General features: G+C 47.4%; 1 protein-coding gene across 1 annotated transcript in view; it reads right to left on the reverse strand.

Moving 5' to 3' along the window:
- Window positions 1-24,526, reverse strand: part of CSMD2 (CUB and Sushi multiple domains 2) — a 229,439-nt gene that overhangs the window by 62,064 nt on the left and 142,849 nt on the right. Inside the window, exons 22-33 of the mRNA XM_042885206.1 lie at window positions 23,897-24,066; window positions 22,770-22,926; window positions 22,227-22,418; window positions 20,820-20,946; window positions 16,349-16,551; window positions 13,841-14,032; window positions 11,330-11,468; window positions 10,739-10,926; window positions 4,545-4,739; window positions 3,620-3,736; window positions 769-882; window positions 511-606 (exon numbers count right to left, since the gene is read on the reverse strand). Of these exons, the coding sequence (XP_042741140.1) occupies window positions 511-606; window positions 769-882; window positions 3,620-3,736; window positions 4,545-4,739; window positions 10,739-10,926; window positions 11,330-11,468; window positions 13,841-14,032; window positions 16,349-16,551; window positions 20,820-20,946; window positions 22,227-22,418; window positions 22,770-22,926; window positions 23,897-24,066 (1,890 nt within the window). The remainder of the gene's footprint in view (window positions 1-510; window positions 607-768; window positions 883-3,619; window positions 3,737-4,544; window positions 4,740-10,738; window positions 10,927-11,329; window positions 11,469-13,840; window positions 14,033-16,348; window positions 16,552-20,819; window positions 20,947-22,226; window positions 22,419-22,769; window positions 22,927-23,896; window positions 24,067-24,526) is intronic.

Genomic DNA, 24,526 nt, shown 5'->3' on the forward strand with positions numbered 1-24,526 from the left:
CTTTAAAATCTCTAAGTGGGACTCACTTGATGCAATGCAAGCTGTTACTGAAAGGATCAAAGGGCGAAGTTTGACAGCAGGGGACCTAAGCCTATGACACGCAGAGAGCTAGGATTTTACAGAGCTGCTAGACAAGTGTTCAGCTGCTTACGCTGAGAAATATGATAAAATGCCAGTGGGAAAAACTGCTTGGGTATAAATCTCAAGAACTCACTGTGTATGCAGGCATGATTCAATGAGATACTTCTGATACTAATCCTGGGACGTGCGAGGGCTGAGGCTGAGTGCAAGTGGAAGGTCTGAATACTAAGCACCTCCAGGAACCACCTGCAAGCCCCTGCTACCAAAATAACCTCCATCTCCATTGGTATTTCCTGTTCAGACTGAAAGTGCACAATGACCCACAGATGCCAAAGTCAGTTAATACTGTTTACAACACTTGAAGACATATTTTTGACCGTTATCTCTTAATACCTACCCAAGGACACCTTCAGAACAAGCTATACTGACCTTGGTAGACAAAATGAAAGCCTTTGGCTGTAGATTGACCCTTGGAACTAAATTTGATGAGAATCTGGTTGGTGGTGGCTAATGGCAATGATTCACCTGGATGAGGACAAAGAATAAAAACAGAGAAGACAGATTACAGCATCAGTGGCTTACCAAAGCTTTTCTAGAGCTTGCACACAATACTGTTTCGCTCAGAGCAAAGCATTAAATATCAGACTATCTTTCAGCTGACTTGTTTCCACAAAGGCAGGTCCGTACCTGTATGAGAGCCTGAGAGGGAGCTGAGCAGCCGAGAGTGCTGGTTGGGGCCATCGTGAACCTCGATGATGTCGTTGAGCGCAGTCTGGAAGAAGGCAAACTGCCCAAAGACCACTGCAGAGAGAGGCAGCCCATCAGCCAGGCCAGGACATGTTGTGGCCTACACAGCCAGGCCCTGAGCCGAGGCCTACGTGGCCAGGCCCCAACTTGAGGCCTACGTGGCCAGGCCCCAACTTGAGGCCTACACAACCAAGCCCTGATTTGAAAACTTCACAACCAGGCCCCGACTCGAGGCCTACACAGCCAGGCCTTGACTCAAGGCCTGCACAGACAGGCCGTGAACTGCAGCCTACACAGCCAGGCCAAGTTGTGGCTTACATTGCCAGGCCCTGAGCTGAGGCATTTCATGCGCTTTTATTTCAGGAAACTGGCAAGGATAACAAGGGCCTGACTGACAGCCCCAGAAGGTGGGAGTCCTTTATTTATCCACAAAGTCAGCGTAACAGAAGCAGCAACCAGCCTCCCCCGTGTTTGTCTGCCAGTACGCTTTAACTGTGATTCATAGGCCAAAAGGGGCTGCTTTATGAATCATCCCATTTGCCTGCCTACGTAACACAAGGTGTATAATTTCACCTACAGATAATTATTTATTACTTATATTGAGCCTCTGTCATGAGCTGGGCCCCCACTCTTTAGGTGTTGTGCAAAGCCTGAACAAAACAACAGTCTCTGTTCTGAAGGAATTAATTTCTGGATTGTGCCACTGTGGCCAGGGAGGACCACTGTAAGGAAGGAGGACACTCACAATTTTACAAACAGCCAGTCCTAGGCCAGTCTATGGAGACTGCTAATAATGCCATTCAGTGCTCTGGGTCTCACTGCACACATTGCCAGTGCGCCTGCGGGCATGCAGAGTTGAAAAAAAACGATAAAATAATGAGAGGATCAGAGGGCTGTTTGTTTGTTTGCTTAACTAACGCTAAAGACTTCTGTTATTTATCTTCATTTTTTAGAATAAAATAACAGGTTCTTTTCCTCCCAAATCTGCCCAGAGAAGTCTCACCCCTGTCTTTCTCTCCTCCTTTTGCATTTTCAAGTTGTAAGAGCCCAGTTGCAGGTTCACAAGCTGAGAGGTCTCTTGCTGTGAAATTCATCATTCACCAAGCTATAACATTTGTTTCCTGCACATTCAGGTTTCCAGCACAGCTTTGATGCTAGGAGCACTGAGAAAGTGACGACAGCACACCCTGATGCCTGGTGACCACAGAGCAGCAAAGTGAAGGAGATGGGAAATGCATAACATTTGCTACTAATGGTTTTCCTGGCTGCTTTCAATGAAGCCACTGAAAGGCAGCGAGTGGAGAAAAGAAACTAATTTAGCTGTCATCCTATAGTTGGCAGAAGTCACACTTGCAGATCAAGACTGTCTAGCCCATTAGATGCTGTGTTTCTTAAGAGAGTATCAAGACCAGCTGCAGTAAGGCAGGTTAAGAAGTGTGATTATAGTGTAGTATTTCATCCGTTAGAGCCAGGAACTTAGAGGTAACCCAGATCCATTTGGGCAGAAGGGCAATTCAAGTGAAGGGAGCTTATAACTGAAGTGAGCGGCATCTTATTTCACATCTTGCTCTCTTAGCAAAGGAAATCATAAACAACTGAAAAGGCCACAGGGACTGACTAGAACAAGATCAGTATAATGTGCTGAGAAACTGTATCAAATAACAGAATTTAGAGACCTTCATCTGCCAGAGCTGTCAGTGCAGGAGCTCTTACAGAGAGCTTTGAATTCCCTTCAAATAAGAAAATATGTTAACCAATACTAATACCCATCAAGCTACTTACCTCAAGTGTTCCTACAACGTCCACCATGCTTTTATCCTAACTGACCAAAATTAAGTGGGATTGGAGTCTATTAAAAGAATGATGATCCATTTAAATGAGTCTGACTTTGATGTGCGTTTATGTCTCAATTCAGTAGACAGACTGAATACGCAAATAGATGTAGAATATCAGCTCATTCAAGCATGCTACCAAAACACAGATTTGGTGCTGTCAGAACTTCATTTACCAGCAAGCTTTCCCCTTCCTCTCTTAAAAGGTGCTTTCCCTTAATCTGTAACTGCACCATATTCATTTAAGAGCATGCCATGCACACATCATGATGAACATACAAGAAAAATAACATCTACAAGGAAACTTTACTCAAGCAAGTTATAATCAACAATGCAAGTGCCTGCCCTCTCTCACAATGCCTGGGGAAGCCATTGTTCCAGTTTTGACAGCTTTTCTGTCAGCTGACCATAGGTAGCATATGACACCAGCCAGGAGCTAGTTCAGTCCTAATCATTGAACAAGGTTGAACAAGGTTGCCAGAATCTTCAAAATACACCTCGAATTGCTCAACCAATACAATTTGATCTACATAGTATTACCTGTAAGTCCTATAGCTTCACATCAACAAAACTATACATGTATGTGCTTCTTCATGCAGACAGATTATTTAGAACCTCAGTTAGAATGCAATTACAGCAAGTACATTTCATACTCTCAGAGTCTGCTGTTAGTATTAATCACCATGAATTATTTCTTGCTGATTTTTCAACTCTACACAATTGGATACAGCACAGGAACTGGAATGGGACCATGGATTTTGTTAGATTTATTTTTTTCCTCATTTTTGATAATTCTGAAATTCAGAAAATTTCCATAAGCTTCAGTGACCTCAAAGCACAATTAGCATGCAACAGTGCCATCTTCCAATTTCCCTTACATCTGTTTCCATATGCATTCATTCTACTGCTTCATCAGAACAACATCAGGTGTCTGAAAATCTGTTAAGAAAGAAAAATACCGTAGTCCTTTGGCACGACGATGAAGTACAAGCAGACTTGTCCACTGGTGTAATTCTGGGGATAATTTGGAGAGAGGACTACACCATCTGAGCCTGTGTACTGACCACCACAGGGCGCTGTAAGACGAAGATGAGAGGAGATCACGAGGTGCCCTTCCCACAGACTGCCAGAACCACCAGCCTTTTTCCTGCTGCTCTCATATCCATCTCCACACACATTTTGTAATTCTGCGCAGTGTCAGCTGCCCCGACCTATGATCGATTCTGTGCTTCAGGCATTGCAGCTCTCGCTGCAAGTTCTTATTAAGAAAAATAAGGCTTATCCTAACCTGAGTTCATGCCTGCTTCACATTTAATTATTAAGACCATGCTGAGGCTAAGGGATGCCATGTATGGTATTGTAGCCTAATGGGTGATTTGCACTGCTCTCCATCTGCTCCCAGAGCTCAGGGCTTGGCAGCATGAGCTCCTGCTCTTTTTGCCTTTCCCAGTGGCAGAAGCTCTGAGGGGAGCCCAAGATCCCATTCTTCCTGCCAGCAGACTGCAGCTCTCTCTTCTGCCGTTTCTTACATTAAGAAGGTCGAACTGCAAAGCCATCACTTAAACCATTTTCTCATTAAGCCAGAAAACAACACACCCACAAACACAACACAGAATATCTAAAAAAAAAAAGCCTGTCTTCTCAATTATGACCCTGCTCAGGACAGCACATGCTTAAGGGCTCTGATTAGCAGGGAGTCAGGTAAGCAAATGTTCAAGTAAGCTCCTGAATGCTGACTGAAGTCAACTCCTCCTGACCCTACGGTGTTAGAAAGGAAAGAACTATGGAACACATTTCTGTCTCTTTGCAAGCAGTTCTACGCAGAAGTAACACCAAGTGCTGCAATGGAATAAACTGCTTTAGCATTGAGCCCTTTCCCCTTACCTGTACAGGTAGGTCGGGGTTTGTTCCATGCAGGTTTCCCATCCTCTCCCATTATGCACGTCAGCGTGGAGACCCCTTCGATATCATACCCTCCATCACAGTAGTAGGTGATGGTGGATCCCAGTTTCAGATCTGTACCCACTCGTGTACCATTTTTAATTGATCCAGGATCAAAGCACGATTCCCTGGGATTTTCTGTAAGACAAAATTGCCAACATCTTTACTGGTCTGGTACAACTGCTTTCAAATTGTGGACAATGACATAGTTTTTGACTTTTAGATTCTCACTTAAGCATATCACAAACACCGGCACCACTTGAGGGGGGCTTAGTTTTCAAGCATTCTCTCAAGCTGCTGAATCTGGGGAATTATTTGGGTCAGATTCTGGTCCAGATCATTCACTGATGCTCAGCTCCAGTAGAAATATACTGTAAGAAGGAAAGCTTCAGTTCACACACATTAACTGGTACTCAAAATCCAATCAACGAAGCAGCTACCTACACTTGCCCTCCCTCTTCCTCAGGAGGTTGCAGGAAACTGCAAGTCAGGACATATTGAACACAGATTGAACACACACTACATTTCAGATGTGCTACATCTGTTCACATTCTCTCATTGGCACCTATCATGCCAGTATCTGAGAGCTGTCTGCTCTCGCCATGAAACGCAGTGCCACGTGCTAGCTGCTTGACTCTCCAGATGTGCAGCATGGCTGCAATTATTGCAAAATGATTACAAGCAGTTAGACAAAATGAAGGCATTTTTCTCTGTTCACTATGCCCTGCAGAGTTAAAAATCCCATTTACATATGAAAATTTCAGTAAAGACTACGAGCCTTCAGGACTTTGGATGTTTCTTTCCTTCTTCTGAGGGCATTTTTTTCTTTGCTTCTTTCTTTCTTTTCTTTCTTTCTTTCTTTCTTTCTTTTTTTTTTTTTTCCTGCACAAAATATAATTAGAGGCTTTGATTAATCCTGCTCTTTTGTCGTTTGGAAACTGCTCATTAAAGATGAGGGTTTTTCTGAGAGCAATGCGTTTGCGAACAATTTTAATGTGTTTAAGTCTTAAATCATGGGCTTTTAGTGTCTGGGGAGGGGTTGGAGGGAGAAAGAGGAAACAGCCAAGCCAAGTCTCATTTTCGTTCATTTTTTTCTCCCCACTAAAAAACAGGATTCACTTTACGTCCGCCTTTACACAACAGCTGTTCCAGAGATCCCATCAGCGAGGTGTTACCACCAGGAGCAGCTGCCACTGGCTTCTCCTAAAACAACCAGCTCTCCATTCTGGGAGCCGTGGACCTGCTAAACCTTCAGTGCTCCTCACAGACGTACATTCTTGTGCAGAACAGCCATCACAGCCCACAGAAGGGAGTGAACCGTTTCTTGCATCAGCCAGCCCTGGCCCTGAGGTGAGCAGGGCAGATGCACAGCTCAGAGCCCTCTGCAGCACGCAAGTCCTTCGCAAGAGTGCTTCACCCACATTTCCAAAATACTTATTTGTTCTGCTAGTCTTTATCTCCCTGAATTGCTAACATTCACTTTTAGCCCCTTCCATACAAAAGCTGCGCCTGATGGTTTCTTATGACCACTTTATGCCCCTCGTGTGGCTGGGAACAGCCTTGCTGCCTTTCAGCTCACAAGTTAACGTGGCTTCAACCTGGCAGCCATCCTCCCAGCCAGCTGTCAGATGCCCGAGCCACGCTCTTGATCTCATCTTCTGCTCTTTCTTTGTGAAGCTGCGTTGCTCAGCACTCAAGTCACTGCAGGCTGCTCAAAGGAGCACCGGCTGATTGCTGAGATGGCCCAGCTGCTTCTGATGTGTTCTCCTCATTCCTGACTGCTTCTCTGTTCTCTTGAGGGTCTGCGCCTTCTGGGACACTGCTCCCCTCCTGACACGCCAGCACATCTCTGCTGAACGGCCCCACTCGTTCTCAGCAGTACAAAGGAAGGCAGGAGCTCGAGGAAGCACTGGGTTGCATGTTGACAGCAAAAGGCTCAGAGAGGGATGAAGAAAAGCCACAGCTAGAACAGCCTTTGATTTATTGGGCTACAAAGTGAGAACAGTGCTTGCTCATTTAGAATTAATGTTTTATTTTCAATCACCCACTTCAGAAGTTGAGGACTTCACCACGATGTCCCAATTAACATGGAGTCAGGCTGCCAAATGTTTAGAAAAGAATCAAGACAAAAATGCCATGAGAATTGCCTCATTAGCTCATGGAAAGCAGAGATTTTCTTCACTTCCCCTCTTCTTTCTCAAGGAAAACTCAAAGCCTGCAGGAGCTCCTAGACAGAGAGGTCAGGCTTTTATCAGCATGCTCAGAACAGCTCCATCAAAGAGCATTGTCTGCCCCGCGCATCACCAGCTCCATGCCTGTGAACACATGCAAGCCTTTAATAAGCACTAAGCCTTAAAGCAACACCCAGAGAAAATGCTTGAAAGAGCTTTTCACAGCAGTCATCATAGACTGAAGACAAATTACATCAGGATCTCCCAGCCCAGGCGCAGCACAGCCTCCTCCCACTCATCCCAGCAAACCAGACTGCCCGATCCAAAGAAAACCTCTGTGCTTTCCCATGTTGTTGTTCCAGGCTCACGCAGCATTTCCCATTTCTTTCAACAGCAAACAGCACTAGATGTTTTTTAAACAGCTTGCCTTGCAAAAGACTGCACAGTAGAGTTTCTGGGAGGAATTTCCACCTTAAATAACCCATAAGTAATGCTGAGTGTATGTTTATATGCTCAGGATGGATGAAATACTCCTGGCAAAATAATAATGGATTTAAAATAAGGTGAGGTGTTTTTTTTTGTTTTTTCTTTCCCCATTCCTCTGGATGGGTGAAAAGTAATCAGTTTTGCTTCGTTTGCTTTCAATTTCACGCCTCTTCACTTTTGGCCTGAAACAGAAACAGGAAGCACTAAAAAAGCGTGAGAAACCCTCCTGCTTTGAAGCACCTCACCTGGGAACTCCTTCCCACTTTGTGCCCTACATATGAGGAGCCAGACCTGAATGCACAGCATCAGTGCAGGCTGCTGGGATGGAGGTAGGAATCGATGGGTCTGACCCACTTCTGTGCCCACGGCCACAGACCCACCATGCTCACAGAACACACAGCAGGGAGATGAGCTGGGAAAAGCTCTCCAAAGCTCTCCTGCTTGCCTTTCACAGCACCAACAAAGCGTGGTCTCCATTGAAAAATATCAGCGTACAAATATGGAATTCTGTGGTTTGCAAGATAATGTGATGCAGACTGATTGTTAGAATTCAGCTGATTTCCCAGTGAGAAAAGACAGTCCCTGCCATAGATGCTCATACCCTGATCAATTCAGGATATCTGGTGGCACCTTCTGGCAGCAGCAGATGAATGGGAGCCACTCACACACAGGGCTCCTTTGAATGGACTGCAGCCAGGTTTGGGGACTTACCTGGTGCTGCTCTGCAGCCATCAATCTCCCAGGTATAACTGAGGCACAGAAATGTAATCGTGGTTCAAAAGCTAATACATACCGAGATACTGAGATAAAGACTTGAAAAATATTCTTAAGCAACCACTGGAACAAAAGATAAATTTTAGGAAATTGAAAGCAATGTCTTCCCTGTATTTAAGCTTTTGTTTTGTCACTGTCCTTCTTATTGTGTAATGAAGAACTTATCATCCTTTTGCTTTGCTAGACTAATGCTTGTCAGGCTCCAGTGAATCTGCTACGAACAAAGCAAGCTGCCTTCAGTAATGGCAGCACTAACCAAGCTGGAGTTGCAAAGAAGCACTTTGTTAAGGGCTGTGATAACATCCCCAGACCTTAACAGGATGCCTGAGGAAAGCACTTTTCCAGCCCGAAGCCAAAACCTGCTCAGCACAGCTTACTCATTCTAAAGGATGCATTCCTTCCCATGTGAAATCCCCCAAACCATTGCACTGAAGTTACACCTTCCTCTCTGAACCCAGCAAAGGCTTTATGCAGACTGTAAACCACCACACTGAAGCGTATGTGCACTTCTGCTTTTTGCTGGTAACCTTGGTTTGATTTTTCATTTTGCTCCACAGCTGACAGTGCAGCGCGAGTACAAAGCAGAGATGTGAGCTCATCCATCAGGAATCCCCCTGGATCAGTGTGGTTAAATGGGGACCCAGCCGAGCCGTGGGTCTGTCCTCCATCACCTCTGTGGCACTGCTGCATTCCCACTTCACTCTCACTGCCACGCTCCACACAAAAATCAGCATAATAAAAGCCAAACTCATTCTTGTCTCTGTTTTCTCCACTCCTCCTGGCCCCAGAGGACAACTTTCTCTAGAAGAGCCATTGCCCCTGAAACAATTTCAGCTGAAGAGCCGAGGCTGTTTGAAATTCACCCCACACGCCGTAGCTGCAGGCTAGCGGTACGGTCCCAGTCCCAGGGAAGATGCAGGATTTCAAGGAGGGACTGACAGATGGCTGCTTTGTTTTTCCACCCAAATATCACCAAAGGAGGACTACAAAGCCACTTGGTAATTAACAGCATTTCACATATGACACGGGTCAGACAGGGAGGTCGGGGCAAAAGCCTACGGTGTGCTGCAGCACTGACCAAACAGTGGGGCAGCGTCTTTGAACTGTACTTGGGACTCCACGCTGGCAAGGAGCTGAGCTGGGTGTTTGATTTTCTTTCACACATCCTCCCCCCTGCTCTTCTTTTCTTCTTCCTTCAATTCCCATAAGCTCTATTTTCTGCTGCTTATCGGACTCGGATCCTGGGCTCCTTTTAAAGTGTGGGGAAATTAATGAGCAAACCTAAAGCCTCATTCTTTTCTCCCAGCAGTTTGGCTTTTTGGGAAGCATGCAGGCACGATTAACACTGGAGGAGTGTTTAGAAGAAAAAGGCATCACACAACAACCCTAATTTAATGAGATTTCATTTGTTAACCACTTTATAACTGCCCAAAAAGGGAAAGAAGAGAAACCCAAGATTTAATTTTCAGTAAAATTCATTCTAATGATAGCAGAAAACTTTTAATCTCTCTGATCTTGGTTGTCTTTGTCCTGTTATCTTCACTTACCTTCACTGCAGGGAAATCCATCTGCTCTGTATGAATAACAGGAGTTGGTCATTTTGCTATCATTTAACCTTTGGCCAGGTGAACTCAATAGAAGGAACGACTGATGGAGGTGGCACTGGAGAAGGGAAATGCCTGAGCACACTGAAAGCACAGCAGCAGCCCTTCAGCTCTCCAGCACAAACCATTGCTGCTCCCACAGCACACAGTTGGGCCAACAAGGCTCAGCAGCCTGTTTCACTATGAACACAAAGCCATGCTGGCTTCACAGTGGCACACATCCAGTGCATCTGAAGCCATTTTTTTCCCCATACAGCAAGCACATACAGACCATATAAGCCTGAAGAATCATTTCTTCATAGCTCTGTTTTTTGCAGCTCTTACTTTTCTGTCTTACATAATCCTGGCTCATCAGATCCAGTTTTTCAGAGCGTATTTTTAACTACAGTGTGTAGCAACTCTACTCTTCTGCCTACAAACCAGCAACAGGCTCTGCCAAAGCCTCCCTTTTGCTCTCTATCTCCCAGAGCAGCAGTGCCAGGTCTGTCAGTTTCAGCTTCCTCCATCAACAGAGAGCTCACAGGATCCAGGGAAAACTCCAACCACTGCCCATGTCTCAGGCAGTGAGAGCTGAAGCTACCAGAAAGCAGAGGCTTACTTCTTCCTCAAGCAAGCAAGAAGAAAAGTGAACGCTTAGTAATGCACAGACCTGTGAACTGAATATTCTGTTCTTTTTGCTGATTATGACTGGGTTTTTAAGTAAATGATTCAGACTTTTAAAATGCACAGATTTCAGGAGAGCTCCACTGATTCAAAGAGAGCTGAGCATCCACCTCTGTGATCCTCACCTCCACCTCCAGTCACCCAGCTCTGCTCTTGAATGACATATCAACAATTCAGATCGAGATCCCAATACAGGGTATGAAGGTCTGCATCTCCTTTCTTGGACAAAGCTGCTTTTGCTGCTAAGAATAAATCATAAATCCATGGTACTGTGCAGCGTTCCTAACAACCGTTCAATAGTTTGATCATTTCTGGGGCTTGAAGCTGAAATTAAATGGCATGTTCTGCTAAGGAGAGGACAGAGCTATTTAAGTTCACTGTGGTAGAATCCCGAGTTCTCTGATGAGTTAGCTGGGCCAGGCACCCACACATCTCTTACCCATGTATTCGATGACAAAACCAGCATTGCTGACAGATGCATCGCTCCGGAAGGCGAGGAAGAGGCTGTTACTGCTGCTCTCTATCCTCTCAGGTAGCTGGGAGCCATAAAAGCTTCCAATCAGGGGGCTGAGCGAATCGGGTCCATCGTAAATGTGAAGGAAATCATAGCCGGGCTCCAAACTGAAGCTGCAAAGAAAAATAAAACCAAAAAGGAAGGGCGGATGAAGCATCAGCATGCTGCAGTAGCCCCTTGGAGAACAGCAGGCTGGGGTCTGGGTGGGCTGCACTGCCACAGTGCTAAGAGGCAGCTCCTGACTCCAGCCAGCTCCCCAGCTAAGGACAGGACGCCTCCGCCTCCATTCTGTACATACGTAAGCATCAAGGAGTGGGGATACAGCTAAGCTTGTGCCAAGTGATGCTGCAGGGGTTTCCTATGTAGTTACATGGTTGTGTTCAAGGCCAGTCCCACCAGCTCTGGGTTGCTTCCTCCAGGGAGATTTGGATCCACAGGCAGCCCAGAGCCAGGCAATGCCCCTCCAACAGCATCTCCTCCCCAGCCCACAGCAGGGAACAGCTCTGGGGTACGCACATGTTAAATACCAAGGCAATGACATAATCAGGAGAGACGGTCAGCTTCCAGTCGCACTCCTTCCCCGGCGGGTAGGGCTCTGGGTACTGCGGGGACAGGATCACTCCTGCTGGTCCTGTCAGGATCCCTCCGCAGGGAGCTGAAGGCAATCAGGCACAGGGATGAGGCTTTGTCTCAGAGAAACGTTAAAAATAGCAGATGAGATGCAAGGAGGGGAAAAAAAAAAAGACAGAGAGGTGGATGGATATGGGGAAAGAGAGGCAGTCTGCAATACTACCTGTATTACGAGGCCCTAATGGAAATGAGGGCTCTGTTATGCCAGGCCTTATGCAGGGAAAGAGCTCTGGGTGCTGCTACAATCTGTATGAGCCAAAAGGAACCCAAAGGAGACAGAGCTACCTGGTGCTCTTCTGTTGCATAGGCAACTCCAGGTAACGTCTGGCATGTCTCTAAATAAGTGAAAATGCTGTCTGGGACTAATGATGTGATCGCGTTTATTGCGCTCACCAACACATTAAGTGCCAAGCTGATAGAAAAATCAATTATTACCTTTTTTAAGGCTGAAATTGCCTGCACGTATTTCCACAGTGGCAAATACTCGCGATTGATTTCTTCGTCAGCCTTTCTTGCAGCTCCTTCGTAAGGGTCGATGCCCTAAAATCCTCCCTGCTGCTCAGATCAATCCCCCACACTGCGGTGGGGTGAAACATGTAGGTGCTGAGCAACCAGCAGCCTGCAGCACTGCACACAGCTGCTGGGAACTGAGCCGCGTGGGGCAGAAATGGGGGGAATGAACTGACACGAAGGAGTGTGTGTTTGTGTGTGCATCCTGTGGGCATTCCTGCAGCCCTCACTGCATACCTCCAGGTAACGCTGCACGGGGCTGCACTACAAAGAGAGCAAAATAAACATCCTTGAACCAAAGCAACTTCCCCAGTCAAGCCCAGCCACAGGAGAGTGCAGGCACCAGAGCTGCCACTCCTCCTGAATAGGGAGCAGTGCACAGAATGGGGAAGGGAGAGGCTGAAGGTCGTGCTCAAAAGAACCTGGAGGAACCGCAAGCAAACATTCCGTGTCCATTAACCTTCATCTCAGCCTTTAGGGTGCCCTCCTCTACCAGATGAATGCTTATGGGAAAATTTAGAAGAAACTAAAACACACACTCATTTTTGAAAAGCCTATGGGAAATGACTGCTTCACACCCTCTAATTTTCTTTGAAAATCCCACCCGTACTCTCCAAAGGATTTGGTCTGGAAACTCATTCAAGTCACAGCTATTTGGATCCAGACTTCAAATGCCCCCAAATCTCAGGGGTTTATTTCAGCGGACGTTTTGGTTCAGCCCACATTGTCTAGTGACCTCAGAAGTTGTGCAAAATAAATGTGAAAACGTATTTGAAATGCTAAGTACAGTCATCAAACTCAAGCCTTCAGTTAAACCCCATTTTCTCAATCAGCTCTAACCAGGCGGCCTGTTACACAGCTACCATACAGCTGGCATTATCTGACTACTGGTTATTTCTCCAAATCCTTTGCCAGCAAGGGAAGGGAAGGAGCAAGACGTTGCTTTCAGCTTTGTCACAGCCTATCAGAGCTCACATCTACAACAGGACTGCTCTGCTCAAGAAGGGCCCAACTCAGATCTCCACGTCAAACCGCCTGCGTGAAACGATCCATGAGAAATCCCACATCCAGGTGAAGGCACTGACTGTGCACCTCTGAGAAGGACTGCGAGCTCAGCTTCGGCAGTGCAAGAAAACTAACCAGGAGAGGGATGATGAGATGGGCATGACATGCAGTTATAGCTCCAGGAAGACCAGAAGGACCGTCCCCATCAGGCTGAATGAGTGCCACAGCAGATCATCAGGACAGTCATTCAGAAATCAAGTCATCCTGCAGGGAGCACAGATCCCTGCAGTGCTGTAGAAGCTTACCAGCTGGCATTAAACCAGATGTTAGAATCACAACTAACTGATTTTCCTTCCTTGGGATAACACTGCTCCAGAAGGAATGAAGTTACAGGATGAATAATTTGTGGCTACCATTTAACAGGCCAACACAGCTGATGCTTATTGCTCCCATGTTCTTAGCATGACTGCTTTTGTGTGTTCTCGGCAAATGGAAACAGTCAGGAGCTTCTTTTATCACTTTATGAGCTCAAACAGAACGTCAGATAGTTTTCTCTTTAGGATTTGTTATCTTCTCATGCAGAAATCATTTACCCATGACCCCAATCTTCTCTACCGGCCTGAGTTTTCAAGAAGCCTTTCATTTCGACTTGTCAGGTCAAATATTATCACTTACACTGCAGTACGTCCTACGAGCTTCCAGCATGAACTAGATTCTCACTGTCTCAGACACTCCAGGGACAAAGCTGACATGGCTGAGACATATGTACCTCCACATACATCTCTTCAAACCAGGTGGGACTCGCCCCCTTCAGACAGGGATGTCTCGCAGTGAAACCATGCAGGGAAGCCAATGCATGGGAGGAGGGATGCTGGCTCATACCTGTGCAGGAGGGGGGGTCCGGCTGCCAAAAGAATCTGTTCTCAATCTGCACACAAGTGATTTTGGCCTCCCCTTGCAGAGCATATCCTGGGTTACACTGGAAGACGATGGAGTCTCCTGCTTCTTTGCTGTCACCACTCCGGCTCCCGTTCTGGGGAATCCCTGGGTCATTGCAGGAAGTGGCAGTGGAAACTGACGAGTATGAAAGATGTGTATTTAATACAGGCTTACAGATTTCCTCGTGGTTTATACTACTTTTTATTGCAAAATGATGAACCTTGCGTATTTCCAGACGTTTTCAACATATTCAGTTTCACAGGAAAATGTCAAGCTCCCTCCCTCTTTGCTACAGACCAACAAATGCTAATTATTTGAACACAGAGCTGTCAAATATTTTGCAGACCATTGATTACCAGGTAAGTTCATGAAGCTTCCTTCCCTCCTCCGCTGGTCCTTCCAGCAGAGACCTTCCGTTGCTACAGGCACTGGTTTTCAGACAATATCAGATACAACCTTAGCTCCTTCATGCCCTAATTTCAAGCCCCTGTTGCTCTAACACATTACAACTCCTTATTTTTTAGTGCACTTGTCCCAGTGCTTTTTCTGCAGTAGGAAGAAGCACCATTTTCACTGTGAAACCAAGACCAGCAGGAAAAGATCACTGCATCTGCATTCTGAGGAGACCAATGGCACACTACAACCAAACCCCACACTATCACCTCAACAACAAGGACAAACTCCTTTCTATTTCAATCCAGACTCATTTGCAGAGGACAGAGAAGGGGGCAGATACCCCAGGGATTCACAGTGCAGATGCCAGGCACTGCAGCCCTGTCCTTAAGCAGATACCCAGGCCATGGCTTCCTGCTCCATCCTTCAGGATCCTCCTTCAGGATCTCCCCAAGTTGTCACACACACAAAAGCTGCCTTTTACTTTGCACTGAACATCTGCCACTCCAGCTGGTGGAGGCTCTGGGGAGAAGCAAGTTCAAGAACACTACACAGAGTGCAAGTCTGATGCATAATTGTGCACATGCGTGTTTATTTAGTAAGTCCAGGCATCTGCTGATCTTACATGGCATTTTTATAGAATTCTATGTATGACATACTGCAAAGCAAACTCATCTGCCTGCACTTCCCACTTCCCCCGCGTGGGAGGGGAATTTCGCCCTCAGCCCTGTGAGCATCATGCCCGACCTTTTGGAAACACACGTGCCTTGCTGCCACGTCCCTGCAGGCTGTGAGCTGAGCCCTGTTGGTGTCCCAGCCCTCCCCGAGTGCCTTGGCAGCTGGGGCAGGCAGCACAGCTCCGTTTAACAGCAGGGAAAGTCCTGAAGTAACACAGGTCGTGCAAGCTTATATAGATCACTGAAGTTCACCAGATCCAAAACTGTCAACTTCTGAGCTTAGGGCTGGCTGCTTAGTCACACCTTGTGAACAAAGGCTTTGAGCAGAAGCATTCAATAAAGACCAGCTCTGTATCAGGCAGCAGAACAGAGCTTATTTCCTGCTATGTTGATATGAGCCCATTACACCTAGCTGGTTTACAGCAAGCTCTCCTTAAAAGAGCCAGAGGAAATCCCTCTCTCTCTTTCTGTGCAACTGAAGATAAGGCAAGGCAGCAGCCAGTCCTGGTCCTCCCTGGCAAGCAGACACGAGCCTGGCATGGAGCAAGCAAAGCTCAGGTCTCCCCAGAGCTGGTCTGCTCTCCAGGCCACCCAACACAGCTGGAACAGAAAGCTGTGAGCAACCTGGGAGCGACAGAATGAGCTCTGCTGCTTTGATGTGCTGGAGTCCCAGAGAAGCTGTATCACCATTCAATAGTTTACTGAACTATTTACTGCCATCTCCAAAATGGGCAAGTGCTGGCAGGGTACTGAAAAAGTCAGTGAAGGCCTGGAAATCTGTTTGCATGTTGAAATGTATTACCCTAATGTAATTGGAATAAATGTGCTTGCAAAGCCAGGTCTTAGGTAATGACCAGCAGGACTCAGGCAATGACAGACTGCGGTTGCATTACAGGTAGTGCTGCTGCTTGCAATGACATCCATACAGCAAATAGAGCTTTTTGGGATCTGCATCACAGGGGATCCAATTTGAGGGATTTTAAATAGACTTGGTTTGCAGAGGCTGCTGACCAACTGCTCTCAGAATGCCCAGCAGAAGCTGCCTGTAATGCTGCTGTCTCCAAGGGATGTGTTGGGAATGTGGTGGAAAATATCTGTAATTCTTTCTGTGTGTTCCACAATGTGCTGCTCTATGCCTTGCTGCCAAACTCACCACTGTGAAGGTGACAGCAGCAAAAGGGAGCACAGAATTCAACCGCATTGCAAAGACAAAATGTGAGAGTCCTCTATGTGTGGAGATCCAAATGCACAAATGGCCACGAGTTCCTGCTACTGCGTTCAGTGCCATCTCATTTGCTCACCAGCAGCACTTAAATATGGATGCAGAAATCACTTGCAAAGACAAGCTTGGACAACGCTGGGGAAAGAATGCAAAGCTGACCTGAAAACTGAATGGCGAAGCCCTGCTTGCTTGTGAAGAAATCAGTGTTGAACTGAAGGATGACGGAATTGAAAGTGCTGTGGATGTCACCAGGCAGAATGGAGCCACTCATCTCCTTCAGGAGGATCCCATTCTCCACCGGACCGTCCCAGATCCTCAGCACATCGTGGAACTCCTCGGTGTGGAAAACCATGAAATGGAGTCTGTGAGGCAGAAAGAACCGAGGTCAGACCCACACTGAGCTCTGCCTTCATTGCTGGGAGGGTTACAACAGTACTTACACCAACCTCAGCTACCTGAGAGCCACTGAATAGGAAATGTGCTCTCCTGCTGTCTGCTTCATCATGAAATTTCAAGTATTTCAGCCTTCTACCAATGCTTGTCTATAAACCCTGAGAGCTCCTACGGCACACATCCCTACTGAAACATCCATCCATGGCCAACAACCAAGGCACGGGTAGCAGTGCTTTCTGAAAAGCTGTCCCCTTTCTGGTGCTTCCTAAGCAAACAGAACCACTCACCTGTCCCCAGACTCTCAAGCAGTGATGTGGAGGTCCAAAGGCCAACTGTGGGCAGCAGACAGCCCCCAGCTTAAGTTCACTGCTGCTTTCACACTGCGTGTGCTCACACCTTACATTGGAAGCTGCCACAGACAGAGGGCCCAGTCAAGGACATACAGAGAACATGCAGCAGAGAGGCACAGGAGCTGTGAACTGGAAGACAGAGGCTTTGCCCTGGGTTTTGCTGAGCTCTATTACAGATAGCCACTGAAGCACTGAGAAACTTATTCCAAAAGGAAAATTAGCAGTAAATGTGTTAAGGTCCCTCCAGACAACTGATGGATTCTCGTGCATTTCACACGCTGTCCCTGTAGCTGCACACAGCAACAACCTTGGCCGTCCTTTTGCTTTTTTTGGTGTCCTACAAGGAGCAGCTTTTTGTCTACCGATAAAACGCATTGATTTTTGTTACCTGCTCTCAGATCAAAGAATTGGCTCCTGGCACCGAGCTAATCTTGTACACCAGGGGAGAAGAAAAGGAAAGGAAAATAACACCACTCTTTATTTAAATAGTGTCATGCTGGAAAAGAAACCCTCAGCAGGGCATGAGGTGCCCCAAGTTAATGAAACAGGGCAGCAAAGGGGATTTGTGTTTGCCACAAACAGCAAGTGCAAATAGCAGCTAAGCTATCACATACCGTTGTTGCTCTTGTTAGAGCCGAGGGAGTTATCAGCTCCAGGCTGCAGTACATCAGGGTTCAGCCCTGAGAAGTGCATTGTTTTTCACAGCCGAATCAGCACTGGGGGAAACACTGCCCAGCACTGAGATCAGGCAGATGGAGCAGAGATGTGTGCCGTGGAAATGGGGAGAAACCCTGTGAGAACCAACCGTTGGGTGTTGGGCTTAAAGCTGTGACGGCGCACGGAGGAAAACACAGATGTGGTTTTTGGCTGCTTTGCCATTTATCTGGGGCAAATGAACGTAAGTAAGGTAGAATCATAAAAAAAAGGAAAAAAAAGAGGATGGATCCCAGCAGAACTGCTGAGCACAGGAGCCCATCCTGACGATGCTCTGAGGCTGAGCAGCGCCCATCAGCCAGACCTGCCAGAGCAAAGCCTGTGCTGAAGTCCTCAGGAAGGGCAGATGTGAGTGGAGATGAGCCGGGCAGGGGAGCAGGGGCAGCTGCTGGGCTGCTGTGACTCCCCTCCTCATTTCACTCCCACTTTACCAGCGTGGGGAGAGCTGTGCCCTGCCAACCAGCAGCAGGGCATGGGCTGCCCAGCACAGCTCAGGAGTCCAGTGGGACAGAGCACTGCATTGTGAAAAGCTGTGTGCTCTGAAGCAATCTGTCTGTTCAACAGGCACACCTGGAACCAAACGGCACCAGTTTTCTGTCAGCCTGACTCTGCTCCCAGCAGGGCTTAATTTAAGACGGGGCAGAGCAACTGGTTTAGCAAACAATGGAGAGGGGAAAACTCAATTACATGCAAAAGAAACCAAACAAACCAGCTAAAAGTAACATATATGGAAGCTGCCTGACCAACCCAAGGCTTTCTGGTGGTGCTTTCCATCCAAGTCCCCCACCCAGAGCCACCCATGGGATGATGGCCCCTTCCTTGGGGCAGTGCAATGTGTGTGCGTTCACACATCAGCACAACTCATCCCCTCTCACAGCACAACCCTTTAACTTTCATGGCAGTAATGGACAGACTCATTTCTGTCTCTCGTTCCTTCCTTTCCTTCTCCTCCTTCTGTGCAGATACAGCTTTATTCAAAAAGCTGTGGTGATTAATTTTAATGTAGGTTATAAATGAGGGCTTTATACAATTGCATCATGCGTGAAGAGGATTATTTTTCCAATGGATTACCATAAAAATGAACTTGCTGAGAATGTGCTCTCAACTACCCAGAGATCATCTGTTCTCCTGTGCTGCCAAATAAAGGAGCAGAAGAAGGGAGCTTTCATCTCTGGTGTCAAAGGGAGGCTCTCGAGGTGCACTGCCATACAGATGCCTGGTGTCACTGCATCCCTTCACTCCAGCCCTGGCCCTTTCCAAGCTCCGTGATGCTGCAAACATGAACCCAAAGCTCCGCTCCTGGGCGTGCTCTGACAGAGGACAGGATTGTGTTGGCTGAAGCAGCCTTTGGACGAGGCCACCTCCTGTACTTCTGGGGGAACAGAAGTGGGGGTTCATGCCTACACTGTCTGACAGAAATCTGCAGAATCCTTTACAGGACAGAAAGAGGAGAATTCAACTGGCAGCTGCTCGGGCAGGAATTGAGCTGGCTCTGCTCTTCCTTCCGTGAGCAAGATCAGAAACCATCCGTTATTGAACCGCACTGAGAGCACACCTAATGGAGGGAATTTCTCCATTAAGGAAAAAAGAAAATACTGAACCAAATCTATCGCCACATAATCTATCGACAAAAGCAGCACAGCGCTCAGTGAGATGAGCAGTCAGTGGTGAAGAGCAGATGAGCGCTGATACAGCAATGGATCGGCGGTGAAGGCAGAAGTGCGATGGGTGAGCGCAGGGCTGAATGGCAGCAGGGCTCAGCTCAGCACTGAACTGGGGCTGACACTCCAGCTAAGGTGTAGGATGGTGGGGAGAGCCTGAGAAGAGAACTACTGTTGAACGAGCCTCATCATCTACCTTTCTTTTCCCCATAGTCCCATCAGCACAAACCTCACCTGCCAACATAACTGCTGAAGGTGGCTTTTGCTGGGCTGAAATCCCTGGGAGAGCTTACAGACGTGGCTCGGCGGGATGGGGGCAAGCTGGGAACAGCAGCAAGCAGTGGGGATCACAGATGGAGCATCAGAGGGCAGAGAACTGCCTGGATTCTGCTGGTGACTGCACTGACTTTATGAGCCAACTGTTCTCAGCATCATGCTTACTTAACCACCAAATTCACACAACTTAGGACCAAATTACATTTCAAACTGCCGTTTTCCAACAGGAAAGTAAAAACAAAACGGGAACAGAAGTCAGAGGAGCAGGAGCAGAGAACAGTCTTGGGTCTCTGAACAAACCAGATGTTCAGAAACCATCCTGAGCCTTTCCTTTGGGAGAATAACTGTATTTCATCTGTTCTTCTCATTAAAACCATAAAACAATAAGATTAGAAGGTGAAAGCTAGGTGCTGGGTCTCAATTTTCTGGCTGGGGACCCCATGCTTCACCATTCATTCTCACAAATGTGACTCCACAGAGCTCATCCATTTTGGTGCTGGCTTACTCTGGTACTGCAGATGGCAGAATGACCAAATCTGTCATTGCCTTCCATTATCCTTTTCTGGGATGTGATCTTCCAAGCAATTTTATACACACATCCCCATTTTAGGATTATGCCACTTGGACATATGTTGGAACACAGTTGAGAAATTTAGCCCTAATGTGTTGGAACACGTTTGTTTCTGCCCCAGTCAAGGAAAGGGGTGAAGAGCATTTACGTTCTACTCTTAGACTTGTAAATACGAAAAAGCTCTTAGATTTTTTTCATACAGCAGTAACACAGGCAGCAACAGCAAACAATCTGGCTTCGTCATCACATGGCATGATAGCTGTTAGACACAGCCCAGACAGGGCTGAAAAGCACTGGGGAAAGGGGAAGAAGCAGCAATGGCACTTCTGTCCAACCTGGCAAGCGGACAAAGCAGTGTTTGATCCCCCACAGGGGACTCCCAAAGTGACACTGCATTCTCGCTACTTGCTTTATGTCATTATTGATCTACCTCCAGAAAAATTAGCTGTACACGGAAAGGAAAGCGAGCTACAATAACCAGTAGGAGATAAAGATTGGGTTTGCTGGGTGAAAGCCACTGAGGAAATTTCAGCAACGCCGAAAGAATTTGGAACCCCAGAGACACAACCCAGCCTCTCTGCTAGCTCTGAGCTCAGGCTATGGAAGCTGTCGCCTCACCCATACAAGGCTGCATGGAAAAACCAGCATGAAGAGCTTCTACTCACCCTATCGTGCAACCAGCTTCTGCCTCTATGGCCCAAATGCAGTTCAGGTTATGATCGTAGGGTGTGGGGTAACCGGGAGACAGAATCCGTCCTGACGTCTCTCCTTTGATAGAACCCCCACACTCAGCTGTAAGAAACACATGGGTTAATGAGAAGATTCAGTGCATTGTCATGGCTCCTGCTGGCAACAGCACAAATCCCAACCTATCAATACAACAGAGGACTTGCCCCCCGTTTAAAGAGATTCTTACAGCCTACCAGGCAAAGCCAGGGAGTCACTGCATTCAGCTAAGAGAGAGCCATCAAACAACAGCACTTCCTAACGCCTGACGTGTTGTCAGAGCTCCTCTTCACCTTTTTGGCTCTGCAGTGAATAAAGGCAGAGCCTGCCAACATCCTGCTTCCCCTGATCCAGACGTGGGGCCAAAGAGCTCAGTTCTGCCTGCATGTGCAAAAAGCCTCAACGATTCATAAGAGTGATCAAACGGAGGAGCCAGCATACGTATGGCTGCTAAATGAACCCCAACGTGAGGATTTGAATGTTTTCATTATATGTCCATTAAAATTCTCCAAGTTCCCACACGTTCATGAAGATGCAATCATTCTCATGAACACCCAGAAAATAGGATGCAGGCTAACAGGATGGATAAATGACAGAAATTTGTCTTTTTCCCCTCAACAAGCAAAGCTAAAACTCAGCAGAGCTGCAGCACAGAGCTCCCAGCGTGGGAGAATTTGGTGTGCCAACATCTGAGCACCACATGGAAGCAGCTGCTGAGAGCTCCAAGGGGACAAAGTCTGTAAGAGCTTCACGGTGCCCTGGAAGCCCTCATTAATCGCATGAATTTGGGCATGCACACTTCGTTTGGATAGACAAAACTCAAGAGCAGAGTTTTCTAAGCTGTAAGATATCTATTTGGAGAGGTAAAGGGGAAGCCAGGACTCGACGAGGAGAAGGCTGAGGGAATTAAAATACCCAAAAAACTGGAATGAGGTGTCATGTAGCTCTCAAATCAACACGACTCTGATCTGTCAAACGCCAGGACACGCTGCTGTCTGCCATTTCCAGGCAGTGCTGCTGCATTTAACACAATGTGTTCATCAAGTGAAAGGACAAGGACTGGAAAAGCAGCAGTCTCCTTGCAGAGAAGCACAAAACCTTGTCAAATCTGTGCTCACAGCGGTGCTTCGTGTTAACACTGCCTGGAGAAGTTTTGCAGCTATCGCTGCTCTCGATCTGAAGATGCCTTACACAGGATCCTTATCATTACCTTTTGATGTCGATGGCTGCAATCAATATTAAAGATAATATCACATGTATTAGCTACAGAGAAAGGAAGGGCGTCGGTGCAGTGCCCACAAGCAAAGAAAGCACTGGAGGACTTTTGGAAAGCGAGAGCTTCTCACCCACACAGGTTGGCAGGGGCTGATCCCAGGCTCTCCGCTCCCCGGTCAGACAGAGCAGCACTCTGCTGCCCCGCAGGGTGTAGCCAGGGTCACAGCTGAACGACACCGAGCTGCCAGCAAAGTGCCCCTCATCGTGGACCTTGTAGCCAAACTGCGGGATGCCGGGATCCTCGCATTTGATGAGTTCAAAACCTGGACGGGAGAAACGGCGTCAGCTCTTTGCAGGCATTTAACAGAAGGCGTTAACACAAGTTAATACACGCCGAGTATTTTCCTCCCAGGAAAATGCTCTGATGGAAAAGAATCACAGCAAAGAAGAAACACCCTATGCAGAATTCCATTTCTCAAATAAGACCTGAGCGAGATCCCAGAGATCTGCTATCCCAGCTGCAGCCTCGTGTGCACAGCAGGGCTCGTGGGCAGAGCTCCTCTCTCCTGCTCCGACTCCACTTCAGACTGCAAGAACTGCTATGGAAGGACTGCGTCCTCTTCTCATGCAACTGAGCCATAGAATTACACCTTGAAAATGGGCCTAAGGCTTACTGGAAAACTGCAGCTCAAAGCCTTTGCTGGTGTTCTCACTGTTGGTGATGAACTCGAGCCACATGCTGCTGGAAGTGCTGTTGATGCTGGTGCTGAGCATTTCCGAGCGGCTGAAGGAGCCCAGCAGGCGAGCAGAGCTGTTGCTGCCATCATAGACCTGGGAGGAACGAGAAATGAATTTTGGAAAACACCTTTTATTGCCACTTCAGGGGTCAAACCCTTCGGGAGGGCAAACAGGGGCGGCTCATCTGAAGCCAAAGAAATGCTGGCAGATGTTTCTGGTGTGGTTGTGATTCTGTGAGTTGAACATGCATGGATTCCACCAACAAGGGCAGAGGCGTTCTCTGGTTTTAGAACAGCAGAACACATCTTGTGGTATCAATACCTCCTACAAAACCATTTCTTTGTGGTTAACAGAAACTCAGCCTAGATTTGTCTCCTTCCATACAGAGTCCTGAAACTTGTAAATGCAGATTAATCCGAGTACGGGGATGCTGAGTAGCTTGAATTTAAATTAACCCCTTCTGCAGAGGAATCAGCCTTGGTTCCTAGAATCACAAAAATAATGCTAAAACCCCCACGCTCCCTCAGCTAAGCTGAAGCACAACAGACCTTCGCTACCACCTTAGAGCTGCTGCCAGAGACTGCCGTGAGCTCACGAAGTTCAGAGGTGCCCATTCCCCACAGTGACAAAATGTCTCTAAGCACAGCCAACACACAGCAGTGACACACTGCTCAGTGTCCCCAGGCTAGAAGACACAGTTTCACAGAGGTATGGCAGTTTTTCCTCTTGCTCTAGCACTGGTGGGGAATACCCACAGGCCACATTCCGTTATCGGCCTGAAGATCGCTCTGGTCCGTGGGACTCGTGCTGCTGCCTTCAGAACAGCTGTGTCAGGCACTCAGTGACACAGCAGTGATTACCAGCAGCAGCAGCCACAGACACCAGCCCAGCTATGGGCAGGAGAGTCTTCCAGAGTTGACCACTGTGCCACTGGTGCTGCCTGTGTGGCACCTTCCCGAGGTCAGCCCCAGCTCACTCTATTAGAACTCAAGAACATCAAATTCCTTTCAGATCTTGCTCTCGTTAGCATCGCTACCCTTCCTTGCTTGAGACAAAGAGTTACCTTGAGGACATCTCCTGCTTCCAGTTCGAAAGTTCTGGCTTTCAGCTGGATACCCTTTCCAGGCTGTGTCTGGATGGAGTAGATGCACTCGTGGTTGTTGTTGTAGTTTATTGGGTAGTTGGGGGACAGCAGAACACCTTGAGTTCCAGTTACAGATGAGCCACATTCAGCTACAGAAAGACACAAAACCACCTTTTAATAACCACGTGTGTATTCGAGCCATACAGCACATGCAGGTGATTCCTTCAAATGGCCACAGATGCTCACTCCTTCCTACACCCATCTGCTAACACAGCCATGAGCTTTACTTCCAAACTCATGCAGCACACAACAGAGCTGCTGGGACTGCAGGAAACCAGTGCAGTGCATGTGCAGCTCTCTGCATCACCTCTCCCACCTCTGCTGCTCCTCCCAGTCAAGCAGGAAAGCAAGCAAGGAAGCAGCAGCAGACATGGTGAGAGGAAGCGGTTGGGAGGTGACTTTCTCCTCCCCTCTTCCCTGGAGGACAACGTTCCCTGCAGCACTGAGTACCCGGGGCTGATGCTGGGGATGTCACCGTGCAGGACCTGATCTGGTGCAGCGGTCAGCACAGAGCATCCCCACCTGCAGAGAGGGGCAGGATGAAGGGAT

The sequence above is a fragment of the Lagopus leucura genome, unplaced genomic scaffold (genome assembly GCF_019238085.1).
Source record: "Lagopus leucura isolate 7727_CA_CO unplaced genomic scaffold, USGS_WTPT01 Super-Scaffold_100048, whole genome shotgun sequence".
NCBI lineage: Eukaryota > Metazoa > Chordata > Aves > Galliformes > Phasianidae > Lagopus > Lagopus leucura.